The sequence below is a fragment of the Schistocerca nitens genome, chromosome 6 (assembly GCF_023898315.1).
Source record: "Schistocerca nitens isolate TAMUIC-IGC-003100 chromosome 6, iqSchNite1.1, whole genome shotgun sequence".
NCBI lineage: Eukaryota > Metazoa > Arthropoda > Insecta > Orthoptera > Acrididae > Schistocerca > Schistocerca nitens.
This window is the reverse complement of record NC_064619.1, coordinates 496,833,844-496,854,720: the sequence shown is the minus strand read 5'-3', so window position 1 is coordinate 496,854,720 and position 20,877 is coordinate 496,833,844. Positions and strand designations below refer to the sequence as shown.

General features: G+C 39.4%; 1 protein-coding gene across 1 annotated transcript in view; it reads right to left on the bottom strand.

Moving 5' to 3' along the window:
• The window catches only part of LOC126263661 (anoctamin-8), a 179,159-nt gene that overhangs the window by 36,067 nt on the left and 122,215 nt on the right, over positions 1-20,877 (bottom strand). Inside the window, exons 9-10 of the mRNA XM_049960770.1 lie at positions 17,412-17,547; positions 6,547-6,602 (exon numbers count right to left, since the gene is read on the bottom strand). Coding sequence (XP_049816727.1) covers positions 6,547-6,602; positions 17,412-17,547 — 192 coding nt within the window. The remainder of the gene's footprint in view (positions 1-6,546; positions 6,603-17,411; positions 17,548-20,877) is intronic.

The window sequence follows — 20,877 nt, the reverse complement described above, 5'->3', positions numbered from 1 at the left end:
TAAAATTAAGGTAATTTAGGTGCATTTATCTTATACAGCAAACTAATTTTTCCATTCTCTGTCTATCAACAATAGAAGCTGGGGAACAAGTGGTGGGTGAAGGAAGGAGGAAGAGTAGAGCAAATGTCTGTCTAAGACTACAACTACCAATACTTTGCAAGAGGTAGTGGATATACGCACACACATATTATAACAGTGGTTGATCCTTTTACCAGGTATTAAAGTGCTTCAAGGACAACAGATTTAACCAAATAATATTAAAGGCTTATAGAAAAAAAGATCATGCTCTCAATGTCATAATGTAGTTGTGATTCTTGAGTTTCTCCCGGCGTATTTGATAATCAAAATATCCACGGGTGTACTGCCGGTCTACAGTGTCCAACGGGCACAATATTTCGGCGATCATACATGTCGCCATCATCAGGTGAACTGACGGATTGAGCTCCTGTGAACGTGCCGGCACGGAGATCCGTACACTATGGCTGCTCAGGGGGAACTGGGTTAGGTCGCGGCTGCGGCCGATTTAAATACCCTCCGCCCGCGGCGCGCTCACCCCGCCATCCACGCCCCGCGCCACGGTCGCGCGGTGGAACAGATTGCGATGGCGCCTGAGATGATGTCAGTGTGATGGCTCTGTCCGCCGTGGTCGTCACAACATCGAGCAAATGTATAGTTGTGACGACCACGGCGGACAGAGCCATCACACCAACGTCATCTCAGACGCCGTCGCAATCTGTTCCACCGCGCGACCATGGCGCGGGGCGCGGACGGCGGAGTGAGCGCGCCGCGGGCGGAGGGTATTTAAATCGGCCGCAGCCGCGACCGAACCCAGTTCCCCCTGAGCAGCCATAGTGTACGGATCTCCGTGCCGGCACGTTCACAGGAGCTCAGTCCGTCAGTTCACCTGATGATGGCGATCGCCGAAATATTGTGCCCCGTGGACACTGTAGACCGGCAGTACACCCGTGGATATTTTGATAATGTAGTTATTTAAATATAAGTTTACTCATACAATGAAATTTTCTTGTCACATGAATTTGAGAAAGGAGATTTTTAAAGGACATTATGACCTGAGGGTACAAAATAATCTAAATCTGACATGTGTAACAAAAGGGATTACATATAAACAGCACAGCAATATGGAACTGCAATAGTTCTAACTACACCAAATGGAGTTGCATGGAACAAGTTACTAGTTTGAAATAAAATCTCTGCAACAGTATATTAAATATATGAGAAATCAACTTGCTTATATGCACTTGAATAATTGCTAAGCTTTTTAATTTTTGGCGTTACTAGTTATGGGGCTTTCTTTGTCTTGTATGCAGACATTTTGAAACAATTATGAACAATATTTTTAGTTTTTAAAGTTGGAATTAATGTCAAATAAAGAATTCATAGCAACACTTTATAAATTACATGATACATATTTTGTTTGGTGCAGATGGTACACACAAATGGGAAGGATCACTGCTAGAACGGCTAAAACCAAATAAAAATTATCTTAAAATATGGATATATCACCCATCAAGGTCATTTATCTAAAACTCTTCATATGTGTGCAATAGATGTTTGAAGGAAAATAAATATGATGGCTACAGAGGCATAATTTGTTGAAGAAAGAACAATGAGCAACTAACAATTACAGTCAACAGATTCATAAGAGTTTTGAATGAATTACCACTTGGCGAAACACTAAAATTTTGCTTGAAACAATAAAGTACAAGTCAACACAACCATTATTTAAAGAATCATATTTCTCAAAACAGAGGATGATGTCTCATTGTACACTCTAACCTTATTTTTCTTCGAAGTGCAAATGTGTAGTTTCACTTAAGTGATTAAAACACAGAAGAAAGGAACAGCTCAGGTCAAAGATCTGGATAACAAGATCACAGTGGCTCTTGATAATGATCTATAAATTGAAGAGACACCAAAACTGATGTAGCATGCCTACATGTTGACTTTGTCAAGTGTGCATCCTGTGTTTAAACAGTTAACCAACATTCAACATCTGCACTTCAGTAATGAAACGGGAAGAACGTACAACATGGAACTTATATTTTGGGAAATATGACAGAGCAAATGGTGGGTATGTTAATATACACAGTTTCATGAAATGTTTAGCTTTATGTCAACTAATATCTCATTTATGACTGCTATGTAACCTGTGACTTGGGCTTCTGTAGTCTCAAGATTTTATAACCTTCAAGCCAAAGATCTATTGCACACAAATGCAGAGTTTTACCGATAAGTTATCTTTATGTGTGTTAGAACAGACAAATCTCTGCCAGAGGCATACTGCAGAGGTGGTGAGATAGACACCTGCCAAGGGTGCAGCTATATTGAGGGTGGGAAAAAGAAAAGACAGAAGAAGAAGAAGAAGAAGAAGAAGAAGAAGGGGGAGCATGGTCAATTTACAAATTAACTGTGCGAGGTATGTGATGTTTCATACCCCTCATGGTCCTGTCTTCCGCCTATGAGAAGAAGACTTTCCTTCAGCTCATGACTGTAAATGCATGCTGTAATTTCTATACTGTCACAGAACCAAGAAATAATGGACACTATGGAACATACAAGGGGTGTTCAATACATAATGCATAACACTTTATTCCTGAAAGCAGGTTGGTTATATATTACTTCCTTCTCTTTTGGTTGCAAAATCCTATTTTTCAACATAATCTCCATTCAATGCAATGGCCCTATGCCACCTTCCTGGGTGGGCGTGTATGCCAGCACGGTACAACTCCACTGGTCAACATCGGAGCCAACATTTGCTCCATCAGTGACCTCCCCATCACCCTCATACTGCTTCTTGTGGCGTGCATCCTTCATTGGGCCAAACAGATAAAGTTGGAAGGGGGTGAGATCCACACTTTAGGGTGGATGGGGAAGAACAGTCCAATGAAGAAGTTTTGTTACCTCCTCTCGGGTGCACAGACTTGTGTGGGGACTTGCGCTGGCATGGAGGAGAAGTTCATTTGCATTTTTGTGGTTTTGAAGGTGCTAAAGTCGTTTCTTCAATTTCCTGAGGGCAGCAAACAGAATAACCCCTTCAAAGTTCCAGAAGACTGTCACCATAACTTCACCAGATAGGAGTGAAGCTTTCATTTTTTTTCTTTCGATAAGAGGTGGTGAGAAGCAACTCCATGGATTCTCATTTTGTTTCTGGTTTGAAGCGACGATGTGACAGTATTCAACAAAAAATTGTTACAATCAGCCTTGTAATGCACAAGCAATTCCACACATATGGTCCTTTGCTGATCTTAATAATCTTTTGTTACGTGACAAGGAGCCCTGTAGGCACATGTCTCTGAGAAACCCAACTGGCAGAAGACAGTGTCAGCACTACCAATAGAGACATCCAGTTGAGCAGCAAATGTTTGTGCCGATCACCTCAAATGAGAGTGTGCGCACAATCCAACATTGCAGGGGTCACGACCGTGCGCACTGACCAGCATACAGGAGATCGGCCATGTTTGTGTGACTTTGTTGCGATGATGACAAGACACCTCACCCAATGACTCACTGTGCTGTTGTTCACTGCCAGATCTTCATAGACATTCTGCAAGTACGTATGAATATCTGCAATGTTTTAGTTTTCTGCCCCTCTGCTTGGAATGCATCTCCGTTTCTTTTTTGTGTCATCAGTCTTCTGACTGGTTTGATGTGTCCCGTTCCACTACCAATTCCTCTGCTGTGCCAACTACTTCATCTCAGAGTAGCGCTCGTAACCTATGTCCTCAGTTAGCTGCTGGGTGTATTCCATTCTCTGTCTTTCTCTACCATTTTTATCCTCTACAGCTCCCTCTAGTACCATGGAAGTTATTCTGTGATGGCTTAAACACATGTCCTATCATCCCTTCCCTTCTTCTTGTCAATGTTTTCCATATATTCCTTTGCTTGCCAATTCTGCAGAGATCTTCCTCATCTCTTATCTTACAGGTTCACCTAATTTTCAACTTTCTTTTGTAGCACCCTATCTCAAATGCTTTGATTCTCTTCAATTCTGGTTTTCGCACAGTCCATGTTTCACTACCATACAATGTTGTGCCTCAAATATAGATTCTCAGAAATCACTTCATCAAATGGCTCTAGAACTTAGAACTGCTTAAAGCTAACTAACCTAAGGACATCACACACATCCATGCCCGAGGCAGGATTTGAACCTGCGACAGTAGCAGTCGCGCAGTTCCGACTGAAGCGTGTAGAACTGCATGGCCACCAGGGCTGGTAAATTGCTTCATCAAATTAAGGTCTATATTTGGTATTAGCAGACTTCTCTTGGTCAGGAATACCATTTTTGCTAGTGCTAGTCTGCTATTTATCTCCTCTGTTACAGATACATACCTAATATCACCACCATGTATCGGAACTTTAGCAGACTGTTGAGGCTGAAGTGGGACTATTTCACGATGTCCCACAACAAATTCTACATTTTTTTCAACTGAAATTGTCTGAGAAAAAGAAATGTTTTGCATTACTTATTGAACGCTCCTCGTAGTTTGAGTGACAACAGTGCACTTAGTGTGTTACTATTTTGCCTCACATCTTGTACACAGTTCCATATAGTTCATTTATCAAAGGAGGCATACTGACACCATGTTCAGCTTATGATGAACAAAGTATATTAAGTCCACTTTGCCCTGCTGGTGGGTTTTAGGCAAGTCTACATGACTGCCCAGCCAGAAAACCACACATTGTCTTGATTAACGTGTCTGTTGTAACATGAAGATGCTCTGTTTTTCTCCATCACTGTACTGTCGCCATTCATTTGCATTATTCATTACACATCAATCTGGTTAGTGAATGGAGTGTTTCAATGAACATTAGCTGTTAACACATTGACTGCCATGAGACTGCCAGCAGCCAAAGCAGAGTCTCACACCTAACAAGTGCCTAGCCTGGTTTGGCAGTGAAACATCCAGAACTAAGAATAATGCAGTCAACATGTTAATTGTTTCCAGACTTTTACTTTCAAAATGAACTATTGTTTTTGATTAATTTTACAAGCCAAGTTCCCAAATACCAACACTATAGAAATCATCTCCTTATTTGGTCACAACATATCTGATGTATCACTATCACTGAATTATTAAGCTGCATGTCAATGTGCTGACTAACAGCACAGATGCGGCTTCCCATTTTTCTACTTTGAAGATTTTTGAAGGTGGGTGTAAGAGATGTTTGGGTAAACATATAAATAACTTTGAGGATACTGATGACAATGCCAGTGAGAAAAATGGTTCAAATGGCTCTGAGCACTATGGGACTTAACATCTATGGTCATCAGTCCCCTAGAACTTAGAACTACTTAAACCTAACTAACCTAAGGACATCACACACATCCATGCCCGAGGCAGGATTCAAACCTGCAACTGTAGCAGTCTTGAATGCCAGTGACTGTGACACCTTGGGAGTGTACTTTCGGGAAATTAAAAATGATAAAAAACTATGGTCACATTTAGTTACCATATCAATATAACAGGAGCTGCTAAAGTTTACTTCATTGGCATAATTAATGAGTTTTGCTTTTATCAAAACAAGGAAATGAAAAGTAAAATTATAATGAAACACATCCCTTTAAAATGGATGTTTTCTCAACTATTAACTGTACATTTTTCTTTTATTTATAATTAATAATGAGGAGTAAATATAATTTGTTCTTTATCACATCATATTAAAAACAATGTACAGTCAGCCATAAACAATAAAATATACATTTTATTTCATTTTCACTTTTTTGCAAAGTTTATACAATTTGAAATTTATGTACTAAATTAAATGATTTTGCGGTGTACAATAATTTTAATCAATATAGTTCATTTAAATTCAATAATGCTTAAGATTCATTTTTTTCCAGGGGAATTGCTGTGGCAGTTCTAAGTAGTCTTGGTAGTATCTTCATGTTTTAAAACAATATTTAATTTGGTTTTAGTCGTTCAAGTTGGAGTACTTCTTTTGCGAGTACTCTTAATGTTGCTATCCGGTAAGCCTTCTCATTATCATGATAAGCCACCCATTTTTGAATTTATAGGCATGAGTGAAATGCACCAACAATTTTTCATTATCAGCATCTGATATTTGAGGAGATAATGTATTTGTCAAGCACTTTGAGAACAGCTTGACTAACAAACATTATCAAGCAAAATGAAATTGAACTGAGGGAGATGCGAATATTTTCTTCCACACAGAATATCAAAATCACAAATATTTTGTATAATCCTTCCTGAGCCTAACATTTACTAAATTATACACTCAATTTCACATTTTATGAGAATCATGCAGAATAAACTGAATAATTCACAACTCAATTTGCTTTGGATGTTGCTGCAACAAAATACAGTCTGCTGAAATAACATCAATAGCAACAATACTGTAAACATTGCAAAGTGATAAATGACAAGCATCAAACAGCTGACAACTCTACGACTGTCTCTGCAATACAGATTGCAAATTTATTACAACCAATACAAAGAAGCACTTGATAATGAAAAAAATGCATAATGTACACAAGCAGAACAAACTAGCCATTTTAATACAAACCAATGCTACTTTGACGATTAGATGATTTTCATACTTCGTATCAAGCCTGTAGTTTTCTGGTCAAAAAGAAGAAAGACTGACTTAATATTATGGTCATATGAAATAAGGCTTTACAGGCTAGAACTGTTTATATCAGAATTCTTTCATAATGAACATTAATAATATGCCTACACATTATCTCACCAAAAGTAATCAGAAAGAGTTTTGAGTGATCAATGATGCCATGTGAGTCATGAGCACTGCTTTAAAATTATTAACCACTGCAGAATGATCTTCCACATCGGATGACTAAGTACAAAAATAGTATGCAAATAGGCTTGTTAGAGGTAATATCTTAGCTGGGCAATGACATTTTAAATAAAATTAGAGGAATAATAGAGAAAAGCTGAGGACAGGCAAAGCGCAGCTTCAGATGAATTATGGGTGGCATACACATAAACTTAAAGAACACAAAATCCTTCATCTTTCGTCATTATAAGACAAACTCCATCCCACCCCCCACCCCCCGCCCACCCCCACGAAAAGAGAGAAAGAAAGAGAGAGAGAAGATGAATGCGAGAGAAAGACTGGGACATGAGGTGTCAGGGTTGTAAAGGAGAACACAGGAAAATGTGTGAGCATAGGCTTCTGAGACTGCTGGCATCTTGAACAAAACCTCTCAAGTTATATGACCACGGTGTCATGAAGTTGCAGTGGCAAACATTTTAACTACAGTGATTTTTGAAGGTTCTGTGACAGATCAGATCTTCCATGACATTTGGTGCATCAGCGACAGCAATATTGCTGATAGGAGCCAGGTCAGGACTGTAAGGCGGGCGTTTCAGTGTTGTCCATCTGAGTTTTGTGATCGCTTCCATGGTTATTTGACTGACATGTGGCTGTGCATTGTCGTGCAACAGCAAAATATCCTGCTTTTGCCGATGTGGTCAAAGACGACTCAGTCGAGCTTGAAGTTTCTTCAGTGTCGTCGCATATGCATCGGAATTTATGGTGGTTCCACTTGGCATGATGTCCACAAGCAAGAGTCCTTCAGAATCGAAAAACACTGTAGCCATAACTTTTCCAGCAGAAGGTGTGGTTTTGAATTTTTTTTTTCTTGGGTGAATTTGCATGATGCCACTCCATTGATTGCCTCTTCGTCTCTGGTGAAAAATGATGGAGCCATATTTCATCACCTGTCACAATTCTTCCAAGAAATTCATCTCCACCATTCTTGTACTGTTCCAAATGTTCACTGCATACCATTTTTCTTGTTTCTTTGTGTGCCACTGTCTACATCCTGGGAACCCACCTGGCACAAACCTTTTTTAATGCCAACACTTTCAGTATTCTGCAAACACTTCCTTCTCCTATCCCAATGTAGCATGACAATTCGTTCCTGTGATGCGTCTGTCAGCAGCCACCAATTCGTTAACTCTCTGCACATTGTCTGAAGTGTGTGCAGTACGAGGCCTGCTGCTGCGAGGACAATTCTCAATATTGCCGTGCCCACTTTCGTCATGTAACCTGCTTGCCCACCGACTAACTGTACTGCAATCGAACAGCAGCATCTCCATACACCTTTTTCAACCTCTTGTGGATGTTTCACACTGTCTCGTTTTCACAGCACAGGAATTCTATGACAGCTCATTGCTTCTGACGAACGTCAAGTGTAGCAGCCATCTTGATGATAAGCGGGAAGGATGTATCTATACACTAAAACTTTCACACAAGCAGAATGAAAACTGTATTTTTACAAAAATAGTGTGCATTTCTTTTGGAGTGACCCTCATAGATGTTTTGATCATGTGGACTGAGAGGATAGTGGATGTTTGGAAGTGACAGTTTCCGTCAATGCAGGTCAGTGGAACAATTGCAGTGGGTGAAGAAAGGGGGAGGGGGGGGGAGGGGAGGATCCAAGAGATGTAGGTATTGAAATAGCTGTACCGGTTGCCAAACCTCATTACACTACTAACTTTACATTCAGTAACCAACTGTTTGTGGCTAGTCGCGTTCACGAGAGTTGATTGCTGGTTAGTTGCCATTCTCACATAAAAAGACACACATTAGTTGTAGCATGTGTCATGGTTGCTGTCACAAATTAAAGCACACTGAAAGTGCTTGTGATAGGGTTCAATAGGTGAGGGTGGGTGCATGTATGGGACAGGTCTTGCACAGGGAAATTATTATTACAAGATGAGGGGAAGGGGGGAGGATTTATATGTGATTGAAAAATTGGACTGAATTATCTGATGACAATATTAGTGTGATAGCACACGAGAAACTTCTTAATGTCAGAAAGCACAAGAAAATATATTGAGTATAAAATGTGTTATCTGGTAAAAGTGATAAGTCTTTTTTTAAATTTCTAGCTGTTGTTAGAAATTGGAAAATTGAATTACACGTTGTTGCAGCAAACATAAATGGCTAAATTGATGTAAACAAATATGATACAAAGACAAACAAGAATCTGATACTACATTTCAAACACAAATGATGTGACATTCATGTGTCACTGTATAGACACTATGTAAATTTACAAATAAAACTTTCAAATTGGAATGAGCCTTTCATGTCCAATGAATCTCTTAACTGTATTACATAAATACTCTAGGGTGCACATTATAATGAAATTCAAGACAACATACATCTCATTTCTTACTCCTTTTTTCCCAATTTCATGCAATTCTATGAGGGACAGTTACACAAAGTAAAGGAGAATGCTCAGTATGACAGCTGAATCTGTAATGCAACTCTTATGTATAGTATATCAACCAAATAATTATTTTTTTTCTTATTATAACAATAATGACATGCAGTCAAGATTGTCTGCATACTTTTGGGAAGGTAATCTACAAATCATCATTGAATAAAAAATGCTGCATAACTGCTCTGTGTGGATCTGCTGTGTAAATACTACACAGTGTACAGCCACAGTATACCATTATTGCTTGCTACGCGTATCTTTGTGTTGGAAAGCAATTCTTGAATCAAGGCTGCATTTGATGGCAGCGAACATTTCACAAGATGATCTTGCTACTGAGGAAGCAACTGTTGCTCACTTGAAATTAACATATGAAAGTAGAGACTTGTTGCAGGACATATACCAGACACTGAACCAATCGTTGAATGTCTGCACGTCTTCCCGTATTTCTCTACTGTCTTCTGTCTCTGCAACCTCCCAATAGACAACATTATTGTCTGTGAATGGCCTCATGGATTTTCCAACATTACAGTTAAATAGTATTCATTCTTTTGCAGTCAAATGGAGTATACAAATTTTTTTATACCTTATTGACTTACACTGTATTCTTTAATCTAAATTTTCATTCCAGTGAATTGAAAATTCATCATTCCTGAAGGAACAGCAGATGCACTAAGCAAAGTATACCAACAGACGGAAATTGAAAAAAATCGGTAAAGTCCATTAAGTGATACTTTTCTCAATGACAATACATTTGTCATACACAGTAATATTAAAATAAACAAAGAAATGATGAAATTATCGTGTAGAATGATTTGATAAATATACTTTGGTGAAAAAGAAGCCTACATCTATGATCTAGTAACCATCACACCAGATGATGCATCTGCTTGTGGCAAGAACGGTCACAGTTTAATATTATGGCAAGTTTGCATTAGAAAGATGCATCTTTCCTTCAGTGGCACAGTATCACGTCATCTGATACGACGATGGAAAAGAGCATGACTTGAACAAGACATCTGCAAAGCTATGAAAATCTTGACTCAAGGAATAATATCACAACATTCCCAAATCTTTACAAACTTTAACAAGGAACATGATACTGAGATAAAAAGTTCTGAGAATAGCTAATAAGCCTAATATTAGAAACTACAAGCCAGGTACAATGTAACCATATACTGTGTGTGTGTGTGTGTGTGTGTGTGTGTGTGTGTGTGTGTGTGTGAATTACTTCAGACAGAGGAAACAAACCTTTTCTAAGCTTTCAGACAAACTTGCTTATGTGGCTAATGACTGCTCAATGCATCAGCTTTAGTAGGCCATTTCAGGTTGTTTTCCTAACAGTGGGCAGCCAGGGTAGCACAGGCACAGATGGGCAAACAGCTGATATGCGAGTAGAGGTGGCCATCCAGTGCATGCATGCACAGAACCTGTGTACCACAACCATGTGGCGGGTAGCATACACTACCTGCGCCTACCCTTTCACAACATGATGAAAAACCATTCTCAGGAAGTGTGTTTAGTTGCCACATAATATGGATTTATGAAATGCTACCATTTCAACCCATTTCTAGTTGCAAGATAATGTAGATATTAGTCAGGTACCAAATTAGTTGAATGGATACCCAATACAGTAAGATTATTCTTAGACACAGTTCTTGCATTTTTTTCAGTATGAAGGCTTTCACGATCAGATGACATATCTTCTGGTAAACCTTCCGGAACCACGACCTTACATCCCGGAAGGTTTACCAGAAGATATTTTTTTCAGTGTTCTGTAGTGCGTGTATATAGTCATTTGTTCATTTGTTTTGAAAGCTAGTGACTGCTTGTTTGCATTAGTCAGACAGTCAGGCAGCAGCAGCTGACTGATATATATGCAGCAACAGGGAAATAACTGATTTTGTGACAGTTTACGAGTTCCTAGCCATGTGCTTTGGTAGTTCATCTTCTTGAATTTCTGTGTGTTGATTTAATATTTAATAGACACAATTCTCGCATTTTCATTTGTGTTGGAAAGTAAACCTATTTTGTGACATATTACAAATTCTTAATCAGGAGTAAATTACTTTGTCTCCCCTGAGTGCTCTGGTAGTTTGGTTTTTGAACCTATGTGTTAATGTAATTTATTAGACACAGTTCTTGCGTTTTCGTCAGTGTTTACAGCAGAGTTCCTTAGTGCCCGTCAATAGTCATTCGTTTGTCCATGTAGTGCAATTCTTCACAGTCTTTAGTATGGATAGGGATTGTGATTGCTGTGTGCAGATGCGAGTCAAGTTGGTGACACTTCGCTCTCAGCTTCAGGCTGTGATGGCTTCTGTTACAAAGCTCAAGATTGCAGTGGATGGGCATCACTGTTGTGGGATGGCTGTGGGGACTGGTCCATCACAATCCACTAGTCCTCCAATCAGTCTGCACCAATGATCAGTCCAGTTACTTCCCGTACTGACATTCAACCCTCACCAGTGGTCGAGTGGGAAGTCACCTTGGGGCAGGGCAGGTGGCGAAAGACTTACCAGGGGCCAAATATAAGGCCTCCCCAATTAGTCTAACAAACAGGTTCCAGGTGCTGTCTGTGGCTGACACTATCCCTCAGCCAGATGCAGTCGCTTTTCCTGTTTCAGAGGAAATCTCTCCACCTGCAAGAACCGAGCAATCACAGAGGGTGGGATTATTGGTAGTTGGGAGCTCCAATGTTAGGCGTGTTACGGGGCCCTTTAGGGACATGGCTGCTAGGAGGGGCAGAAAGCCAATGGTCACTCCATGTGCATATCAGGTGGAGTCATTCCCAACATTCAACAGGTCCTGCCGGATGCCATGAAGAGCACAAGATGCCACTAACTGCAGTTGGTGGCTCACGTCAGATGAGATTCTCTCTGGTTTCAAGCAGCTGTCAGAAGTGGTAAGGACTGCCAGTCCTGCTTGTGACATGAAAGCAGTGTTCACTGTTTGCAGCATAGTCAAGAGGACCATTGCAGACATCTGGTACAAAGCTGAGTGAAAGGTTTGAATCAGAGGCTAGATGGTTCTGCAACCATGTAGGCTGCAGATTCCTCGACTTGCGCTATAGGGTGGTGGGGTTTCGGGTTCCGCTAAATAGGCCAGAAGTCCATTACATGCGGGAGGTGGCTACATGGGTAGCAGGGGCTGTGTGGCATAGAGTGGATAGTGTTTTAGGTTTGAGGGTCTCGGGGAAACACAGAAACAGCTTCAGTCTCAAAGGGTGCACACTGAACACAGGAAGAATGTAGATCTAGAGTTGTAATCTGTTGTAGCAGTGATGGGAACATACCAAAGCTCCAAAAAGCTCCAAGTGATAACAGAAAGCACTGATGCTCAAATCGTTACAGGCACTGAAAGCTGACTGAAACCAGAGGTAAATTTAGCCGAAATGTTTGCGAAGGACCTAACAGTGTTAAGAAAAGATAGGCTAAACACAGTTGGTGGTGGTGTGTCTGTTGCTGTTAGAAGTTTATCTTGTAGTGAAACAGAAGTGGATAGTTCCTGTGGATTAGTATGGGTAGAGGTCATTCTTGGCAACCGGAATAAAATAATAATTGTATCCTTTTACTGATCTCTCAACTCAGATGACACAATTGCTCAAAGGTTCAAAGAAAACTTGAGCCTAATTTCAAAAATGTACCCACCTCACACAATTATAGTTGGTGGTGACTTCAATTTATCCTCCATATGTTGGTGAAAATACATGTTTAAGCATAAAACATCATCGGAAATTGTGCTAAATGCATTCTCCAAAAATTAATTCGAGCAGTTAGTTCATGAGCCCACGCAAAAATTAAACGGTTGTGAAAACACACTTGACCATTTAGTAACAAATAATTCTGACCTTGCAAAAAGTAAACGGTTGTGAAAACACACTTGACCACTTAGCAACAAATAATTCTGACCTAATAATGAATATCAAAATGGATACCTGGATTAGTGAACAAAGGACGGTCATAGCGAGATTGAATACTGTAACCCGCAGATCCTTCAAAAATAAACACAAAATATATCTATTGAAAAAAAGCAGAAAAAAGCTTTATGCCTTCCTGAGAGACATTCTCCACTTCTTCCAAATTAATTATGTAAGTGTAGACCAGATGTGGCTTGAATTCAACGAAATAGTATCAACAGCAATTGAGAGATTTATACCAAATAAATTAACAAACAATAGAGCTGATCCCCTTTGGTACACAAAACAGGTCAGAACACTGTTGCAGGGAAAAAAAAGCATGCCAAATTTAAACAAATGCAAAATCCCCAAGATTGGCGATCTTTTACAGATGCTTGAAATTTAGCACTGACTTCAATACGAAATGCTTATAATAGTTTCCACAATGAAACTTTGTGTTGAAACCTGTCAGAAAATCCAAAGAGATTCTGATCATATGTAAAGTATGTTAGCAGCAAGACACAATCCATGCCTTCTCTCTGCAATATCAATGGAAATAATATCTATGACAATGTTGCTAAAGCATAGTTACTAAATACGGCCTTCTGAAATTCCTTCACCAAAGAAGACGATGTAAATATCCTCAGAGTAGTGAAGCAACTTAAATCACTTAATAAAAGCAAGTCTTCCAGTCCAGACTATATACCAATTATGTTCCTTTCAGAGTGTGCTGATGCAGTAACCCCATACTTATCAATCATATACAACCACTAGCTCAACAGAAGATCCATACCCAAACACTAAAAAGCTGTACAGATCACACCAATACTCAAGAAAGGCAATATGAGTAATCCACTGAATTACTGACCCATATCATTAACATCAATACATTGCAGAAATTTGGAACATATATTGCATTCGAACATTGTGAATTACCTCGAAGAGAAGTCAACATGGATTCAGAAAACACTGTTCTCGTGAAACACAACTAACTCTTTACTCACACAAAGTATTGAGTCGTATTGACAAGGGATTTCAGATTGATTCCCTATTTATAGACAGCTTCTGACACTGTACCTCACAAGCAGTTTGCAATCAAATTGCGTGCTTATGGAATATTGGCTCATTTACGAGGGTTGGAACTTAAATAGAGGCAACTATTTATTCACAACCGACACAAAAGAGTTGCATGTTTGCACCTGCTACTGTCCTTCAGAGTAGTCACCAGTGTTGCATAGAACCTGTTGCTAGCCATGTGGAAGGTATAGTATACTGTTAGCAGAGCCTGTTCTGTTGATGGTGTGAATGGGGTGGTCTAAAGTTATGGTGATTCTTGTGTACGACTGTGATGGTGTTATCCTAATGCATTATGTACCTCCAAAGCAGACTGTCAATGCACAGTATTACTGTTCACTTTTGGAGCATCACCTGTGACCAGCTTTGTGAAAGAAGCGGCGACACTTTCTGCGCAACCCACCCATCATTTTGCACGACAATGCATGGGTGCATACAACGCAAGCTGTGGCTGCTCTATTCAGTCGATGGAACTGGGAATTACTTTACCATCCACCATACTCCCCAGACTTAAGTCTTTGTGACTTTGATATCATTCCGAAGATGAAGGAACCACTTCGTGGCATTCGCTTCAGAACTGTTCCAGAGATTCGACAGGCAGTAGACCGCTCCATTCACACCATCAACAGAACAGACTCTGCTAATGGTATACTACAACTTCCTTATCACTGGCAACGGGTTCTACACAATGCTGGTGACTACTTTGAAGGAAGGTAACAGGTACAAACATGTAACTCTTTTGTATCATTTGTGAATAAATAGTTGCCACTATCTAAGTTCCAACCCTCGTATGTGACTGGATTCGTAATTTCCTGTCAGAGAAGTCACAGTCTGTAGTAACTGATGGAAAGTCATTGAGTAAACCAAGCGATTTGTGGCATTCTCCAAGGTACTGTTATAGGCCCTCTGCTATACCTTATATAATAAATGATTCAGGAGGCAATCTGAGCAGATGTCTTAGGTTGTTTGCAGATGATGATGTTTATCATCTAGTAAAGTCATCAGAAGATCAAAACCAACTGCAAAACAATTTAGAAAATGTATCTGTATGGTGTGAAAATTGGCAATTGACCCCAAATAATGGAAAGCTTAATGTCGTGCACAATGTCGTGCACATGAGCGCTAAAAGGAATCACACTTCAGTTACATGATTAATCAATCAAATCTGAATGCCATAAATTCAACAAATACCTGGGAATTACAATTACGAACAACTTAAAATGGAAATAACACATAGAAAATGTTGTGGGGAAGGCAAATCAAAGTGTGGTGTGGACATCATTAAAACAAATGCATTTCTCGTTGCACTGGGATCTTCTCATGGAATTCCAATCTCCAACTTTCTCCTCCAAATGCAAAAATGTTTTGTTGACACTGACCTACATTGTGAGAAATGATCATCATAATAAAATGAAAACAGAGCCTGCACAGAAAGGTATAGGTATTCCTTTTTCTTCTTCTTTACCTGCTGTTTGAGAGTGGAATGAGAATTATTGTTAAGGTGGTTCGATGAACCCTCTGTCAGGCACTTAAGTGTGATCTGAAGAGTATCCATGTAGATGTAGATATAGATATAGATGAAGCAAATCTTAGCCACTAGTGACTGATGTGTAGGAGCAATGGCATGTGGAAAAAGTTAATTATTTCTTGCTCAATTTTACCTGTGTTACTCGCTGATAATATTACTTTTAGTACTACTAATGAATTCATAAAATCCTTAAGCCTCTATATCAGTTGAAATTTTACACCAAACTGTTTTCATTGGTTTCTATGCAGCAATTTTCGAGGAAACATAAAATATTACATGTTCACACAATGCAGTAGCTGATATTTTGAAATATTAGGGGGAAAAAAGAAACATTCCACATGGGAAAAATATATCCACCCACACATATACAGACACAAGCAGACATATTGGCCTTTAAATATGTCTGCTTGTGTGTGTGTGTGTGTGTGTGTGTGTGTGTGTGTGTGTGTGTGTGTGCGCGCGCGCGTATATACCTGTCCTTTTTTCCCCCTAAGGTAAGTCTTTCCGCTCCCGGGATTGGAATGACTCCTTACCCTCTCCCTTAAAACCCACATCCTTTCATCTTTCCCTCTCCTTCCCTCGTTCCTGACGAAGCAACCGTGGGTTGCGAAAGCTTGAAATTTTGTGTGTGTGTTTGTGTGTTTTTTAATTGTGCCTATCTACTAGCGCTTTCCCGTTTGGTAAGTCATTGAATCTTTGTTTTTAATAAACTACATTTTTAAATATACAAATTTTAATATATCAGAGGAATTTATTAAGATTATATCTTTCATATCCTAACTTCTGTTACTTTTTGTTGGCATTGTCTCCGCTGCTCTAAGTTCAAATTCTGTATGAACCTGAGCATTTCCAGGGTATGCTATTACCTCACCACCAACATATTGAATTTACAGATTCTAAATACTCTGGCATATAATCCATAGCTAAAAGCTGCAACTACATAAGATTTTTGGTGTTCTGCTTCACAGTCTTGTCAGTGTTGCACAGTCTCACTGTTTAGTTTCTTGAGAAAGGCATACTTTGTATTTACACTAACCAGCCAAGTTACAGGCTGGGAAATGAACTAGTCTTTAGTAGCAGTGCCTGGGAATATAATGAAATATTAACTTTTGAAACACCATGTTTTATACCTGGATTTATTGTTTGTTTGTATTCTCAAATTATGAGTATTGTATGGCATGGTACACATTTTTCAAATAAAAATTACATAAAGAGGAAAACAATACAACAGAGGCTTATCAAAGTAAGTACACAACACATTTAGAGCACATGATAACTTTGAATAGTAAATATTGCTTATATCTGTAAAATTGTCTGTAAACCTGAATGAATATGGAGTCCTTATGATGTGTCACTTTTGGTACTCTTGTTCATGCATACAATGGCATTAACAGTTATTTCATTTTAATGACAGAAACATGCATGACACAAAATCTTTGGTATTCACATAGAAATGTTCTCCAAGAACAGAAGGAAAATTTCGAGAAATTTTGAGAACAGGCAATGCATACTACGGAAGAGTAAGTGCCCAACTTTCACTTCTGCAAGCATTACTTAATTATGCTGAGTTTGCTGCAGCTTTTAGCTTTTGTTTTTATTCTTCCTCCACTGTTTATAGCGAGAAAAAAAATCATGTGTCACAAGTGAAGCAAAACAAAATTATCCATTAAAATAAAGTTACATACCTTTGTCATTCAGCCAACAAGCTACTTTATAGTAAGCTTCATCCAACAATGTTATAACAACAGCAAGAAATATTTTGGGCAAGTAGCTTAGACAAAACATATAGCCTCTGTCTGTTATGAAGTGGTCCCACCAATCCTGAAAATTTTGGCAATTACTTCAGACTACATCACAATGCAAACTATTTGATTCAGATGAGAAAAAACTTTATAAAAAGTAATTGGGACTTATTTCGCTATGTGTTTGCTTAAAGAACCTTACTATGCAACTATATTTCAGCATCCAAAGTTAGTTTGCTTAAGCATTAGATTTCATATACTAATTTAACATAATGTGAATATTTTGAAAAAAATGTACTGCAGGCAAATAACCAGGGCTTTCCAGATGTTGCGTGAAAGTTAACTTTTTCTACTTTATAGATACGTGTGCACTAGTGGAGTAATAATAATTCCAATCTTTGGTTTGGTCATGAAATAGTCAAGGAAGATAAAGGCAGTATCCATTAGTAATATAAACAATTTCAGTATTTCTATAAATGTTTCTGGATATGCAAAAGTGTTGTCATGCTGTAACAGTAATCAACATTTTTGCAGCCATTACAACTGGCCCTCACCACACTTGTGTATTTGCTTCTGGCCTACAGTCTTGCTGGACTAATGCCACTTCCATTCTTACATGACACTGCAGCCTATCCCCACAATCAGGTGTCGTGAACATAACAGAAAACTGGTTTTGAATGGATGATTTGAGAAAGGAGGTGAGAAGGTGACATGTTTTACTGATTATGGCATTTACTTAAATTTCTACAATCTGGCATTGACAAGTGAGGGACAAGCCAGTGCTGTGACTTAGTACAGCTCCCACAGTATCTGGTGATAACTAAGACAACACAACATTGCGATATTTGCCTTTGGCCCATAGCACGGGAACTGCTGGCAGCTAAGACTATCAAGGCCTGTATCCATCATCAGTGTTGGCGCAACTTATTATATGTAGTCAAGTGTGCCATTACGCTCCCCGAAGGCTTGCACAATGAGGACGGATACCTTACTGTTCTTTTCAATTTCCACAACGCACTGGATGTCAACGTGCTGTTGCTTATGATAATAGTGGAATCTATGTAGACATCAACTGAATAGTCAGATCAGACTAGAACTTCAGATACAACAGTATGGACTAGAGTGAAAATTCTCTGAAAGCTTCCATAAAAATGTCTGCTGAAACTGGTGAGAGCAGTTATTCCATAACTACAACATCCATCTATTTGTAGAGCTTCTCTTTTCACTTAAAGTATGTACGAGGGTTGTTTTTTAAGTAAGGGCCGTTTTTATTTTTTTAAAAAAGATACAAATACTTTTGTAAAAAAACTTTTATTTTCTGATTCTATACTCTTTTACCTATTTTTCTACATAGTTGCCTTGTTTATTTAAGCACTTGTCATAGCGTACAACTAAGTTTTTAATTCCCTCTTCAAAGAATTCGGCCGCCTGCTCTGACGGCCAAGAGTTCACGGCCGCTTTCACTTCATCGTCGTCATTGAAGCGCTGCCCGCCAAGATGGTGTTTCAGGTATCGGAAAAGGTGAAAATCGCTAGGAGCAAGGTCGGGGCTGTATGGTGCATGGTCCAAAACTTCCCAGCCAAAAGAATCAATCAAATCCCGAGTATTTTGAAAGGTGTGAGGCCTAGCGTTATCGTGCAGGAGCAAAACTCCTTCTGTCAGCATGCCGCGCCTTTTGTTTTGAATTGCTCTGCGGAGCTTCTTTAGAGTTGCACAGTAGGCATCTGAGTTGATTGTCGTTCCTCGTGGCATAAAGTCCACTAGCAAAACACCGCGCCGGTACCAGAATACAGTTGCCATAATCTTGTGCTTTGACAACGTCTGTTTGGCTTTGACCTTGACGGGTGAGGTTGTGTGTCGCCATTCCATCGATTGTCGCTTGCTTTCGGGAGTGATATGGGATACCCATGTTTCATCTCCAGTGACAATTTGACTCAACATGTCATCCCCTTCCTCCTCGTAACGAATTAAAAAGTCCAATGAAGTGGCAAATCTCTTCCCTTTGTGGTCCTCTGTGAGGAGTCTGGGTACCCACCGAGAACACAGTTTCTTAAAGTTTAGGTTTTCAGACACAATTTTGTACAAAACCGATCTTGAAACTTGTGGAAATTCCAAAGAAAGAGTGGAAATTGTGAATCTTCTGTCCTCACGAATCTTTTGTTTTGACTACAGCCACCAAATCATCAGTGATCACAGAGGGCCGGCATGAGCATTCTTCGTCATGGACGTTTTGGCGGCCATTTTTAAACTCTCTAACCCATTGACGCACTTTACCTTCACTCACTGCATTCAAGCCATAAACTTCTGTTAACTGCGATGAATTTCTGCAGCTGCTAGGCTTCTCGCACTCAAAAAACGTATCACTGACCGTATCTCACACGTGGCGGGCGATTCAATAATCGTAAACATTATAAAGTAGCACAGCGATGCCTACACGTCAGCTACAGAGCTGCAACTTGCATCAGTGTGAACGGGAAGGATGCCGGCAAGTGGCGCGGTAGCTTGTTGCGGCGTCCGCGACAACTACGGGACTATACGCGTGAACGGCCCTTACTTAAAAAACAACCCTCGTAGTTTTAAGTCAATGATATCCAAGTTCACATTCATTTCTGTAAAATGCTGACTGTGTACTCTATTGACACATTTGTGAATAAGGACTTAAAAGTAGAAGTTTACCACAAGATCTATAGATGAGTTACACTTCTATTTTTCAAGCCCAACTATGTCCTTAATGAACTACTGTGCGGTAATGCTGCAGTTTCTGATCAAAAGTTTTCACAAATATGTAGGTTGGCAAATTGATACCACCGACATTGGTCAATTTTTTATTATTTAAAACAAACAATCAGCATTTCAATATTTGTGTTCACATACTCTGATAGTTTTGCAGAATGAGAATCTGTTCTAAAGGTATCAGCAAGGATTTCACAAACAAGATCTTCTGAAAATGAGTTTGCTGTGTTAAGCTATTAAATCCAGCACACCACAGACAATGGCACACACGTAGGTGCTCAATATCCAGAAGGCATTTCACACAGTAGACTAGAGGTCGTAAAACTATCGCCCACAGACTGCATGCAACCCGGATCAAGTGTTCACGTGGCCCGTGGTTCTCACATGTATTTTATAATATATATGTGTTGGAGCTAAGTGGCAAATCCAAAAACATCAACAACCATTAAGACATTCTTAAGACTGTAGTTTTCCTGCTCAGTAACTAACAAAAATGTTTACAGAGGTACCAATACTGCAAGTTGTGCTTACTTTTAATTGACATTCGTGAATTCAGGTATGAGCTAGGTAAAGTTGGCCACTTACCTCAGGGTGAGGGGTAAGTAGTGTGACCACTGCAGATGCAGGATTAGATGTTGTGAGAGTTAGTAATGTGTTCCATGGATAATTTTGCACG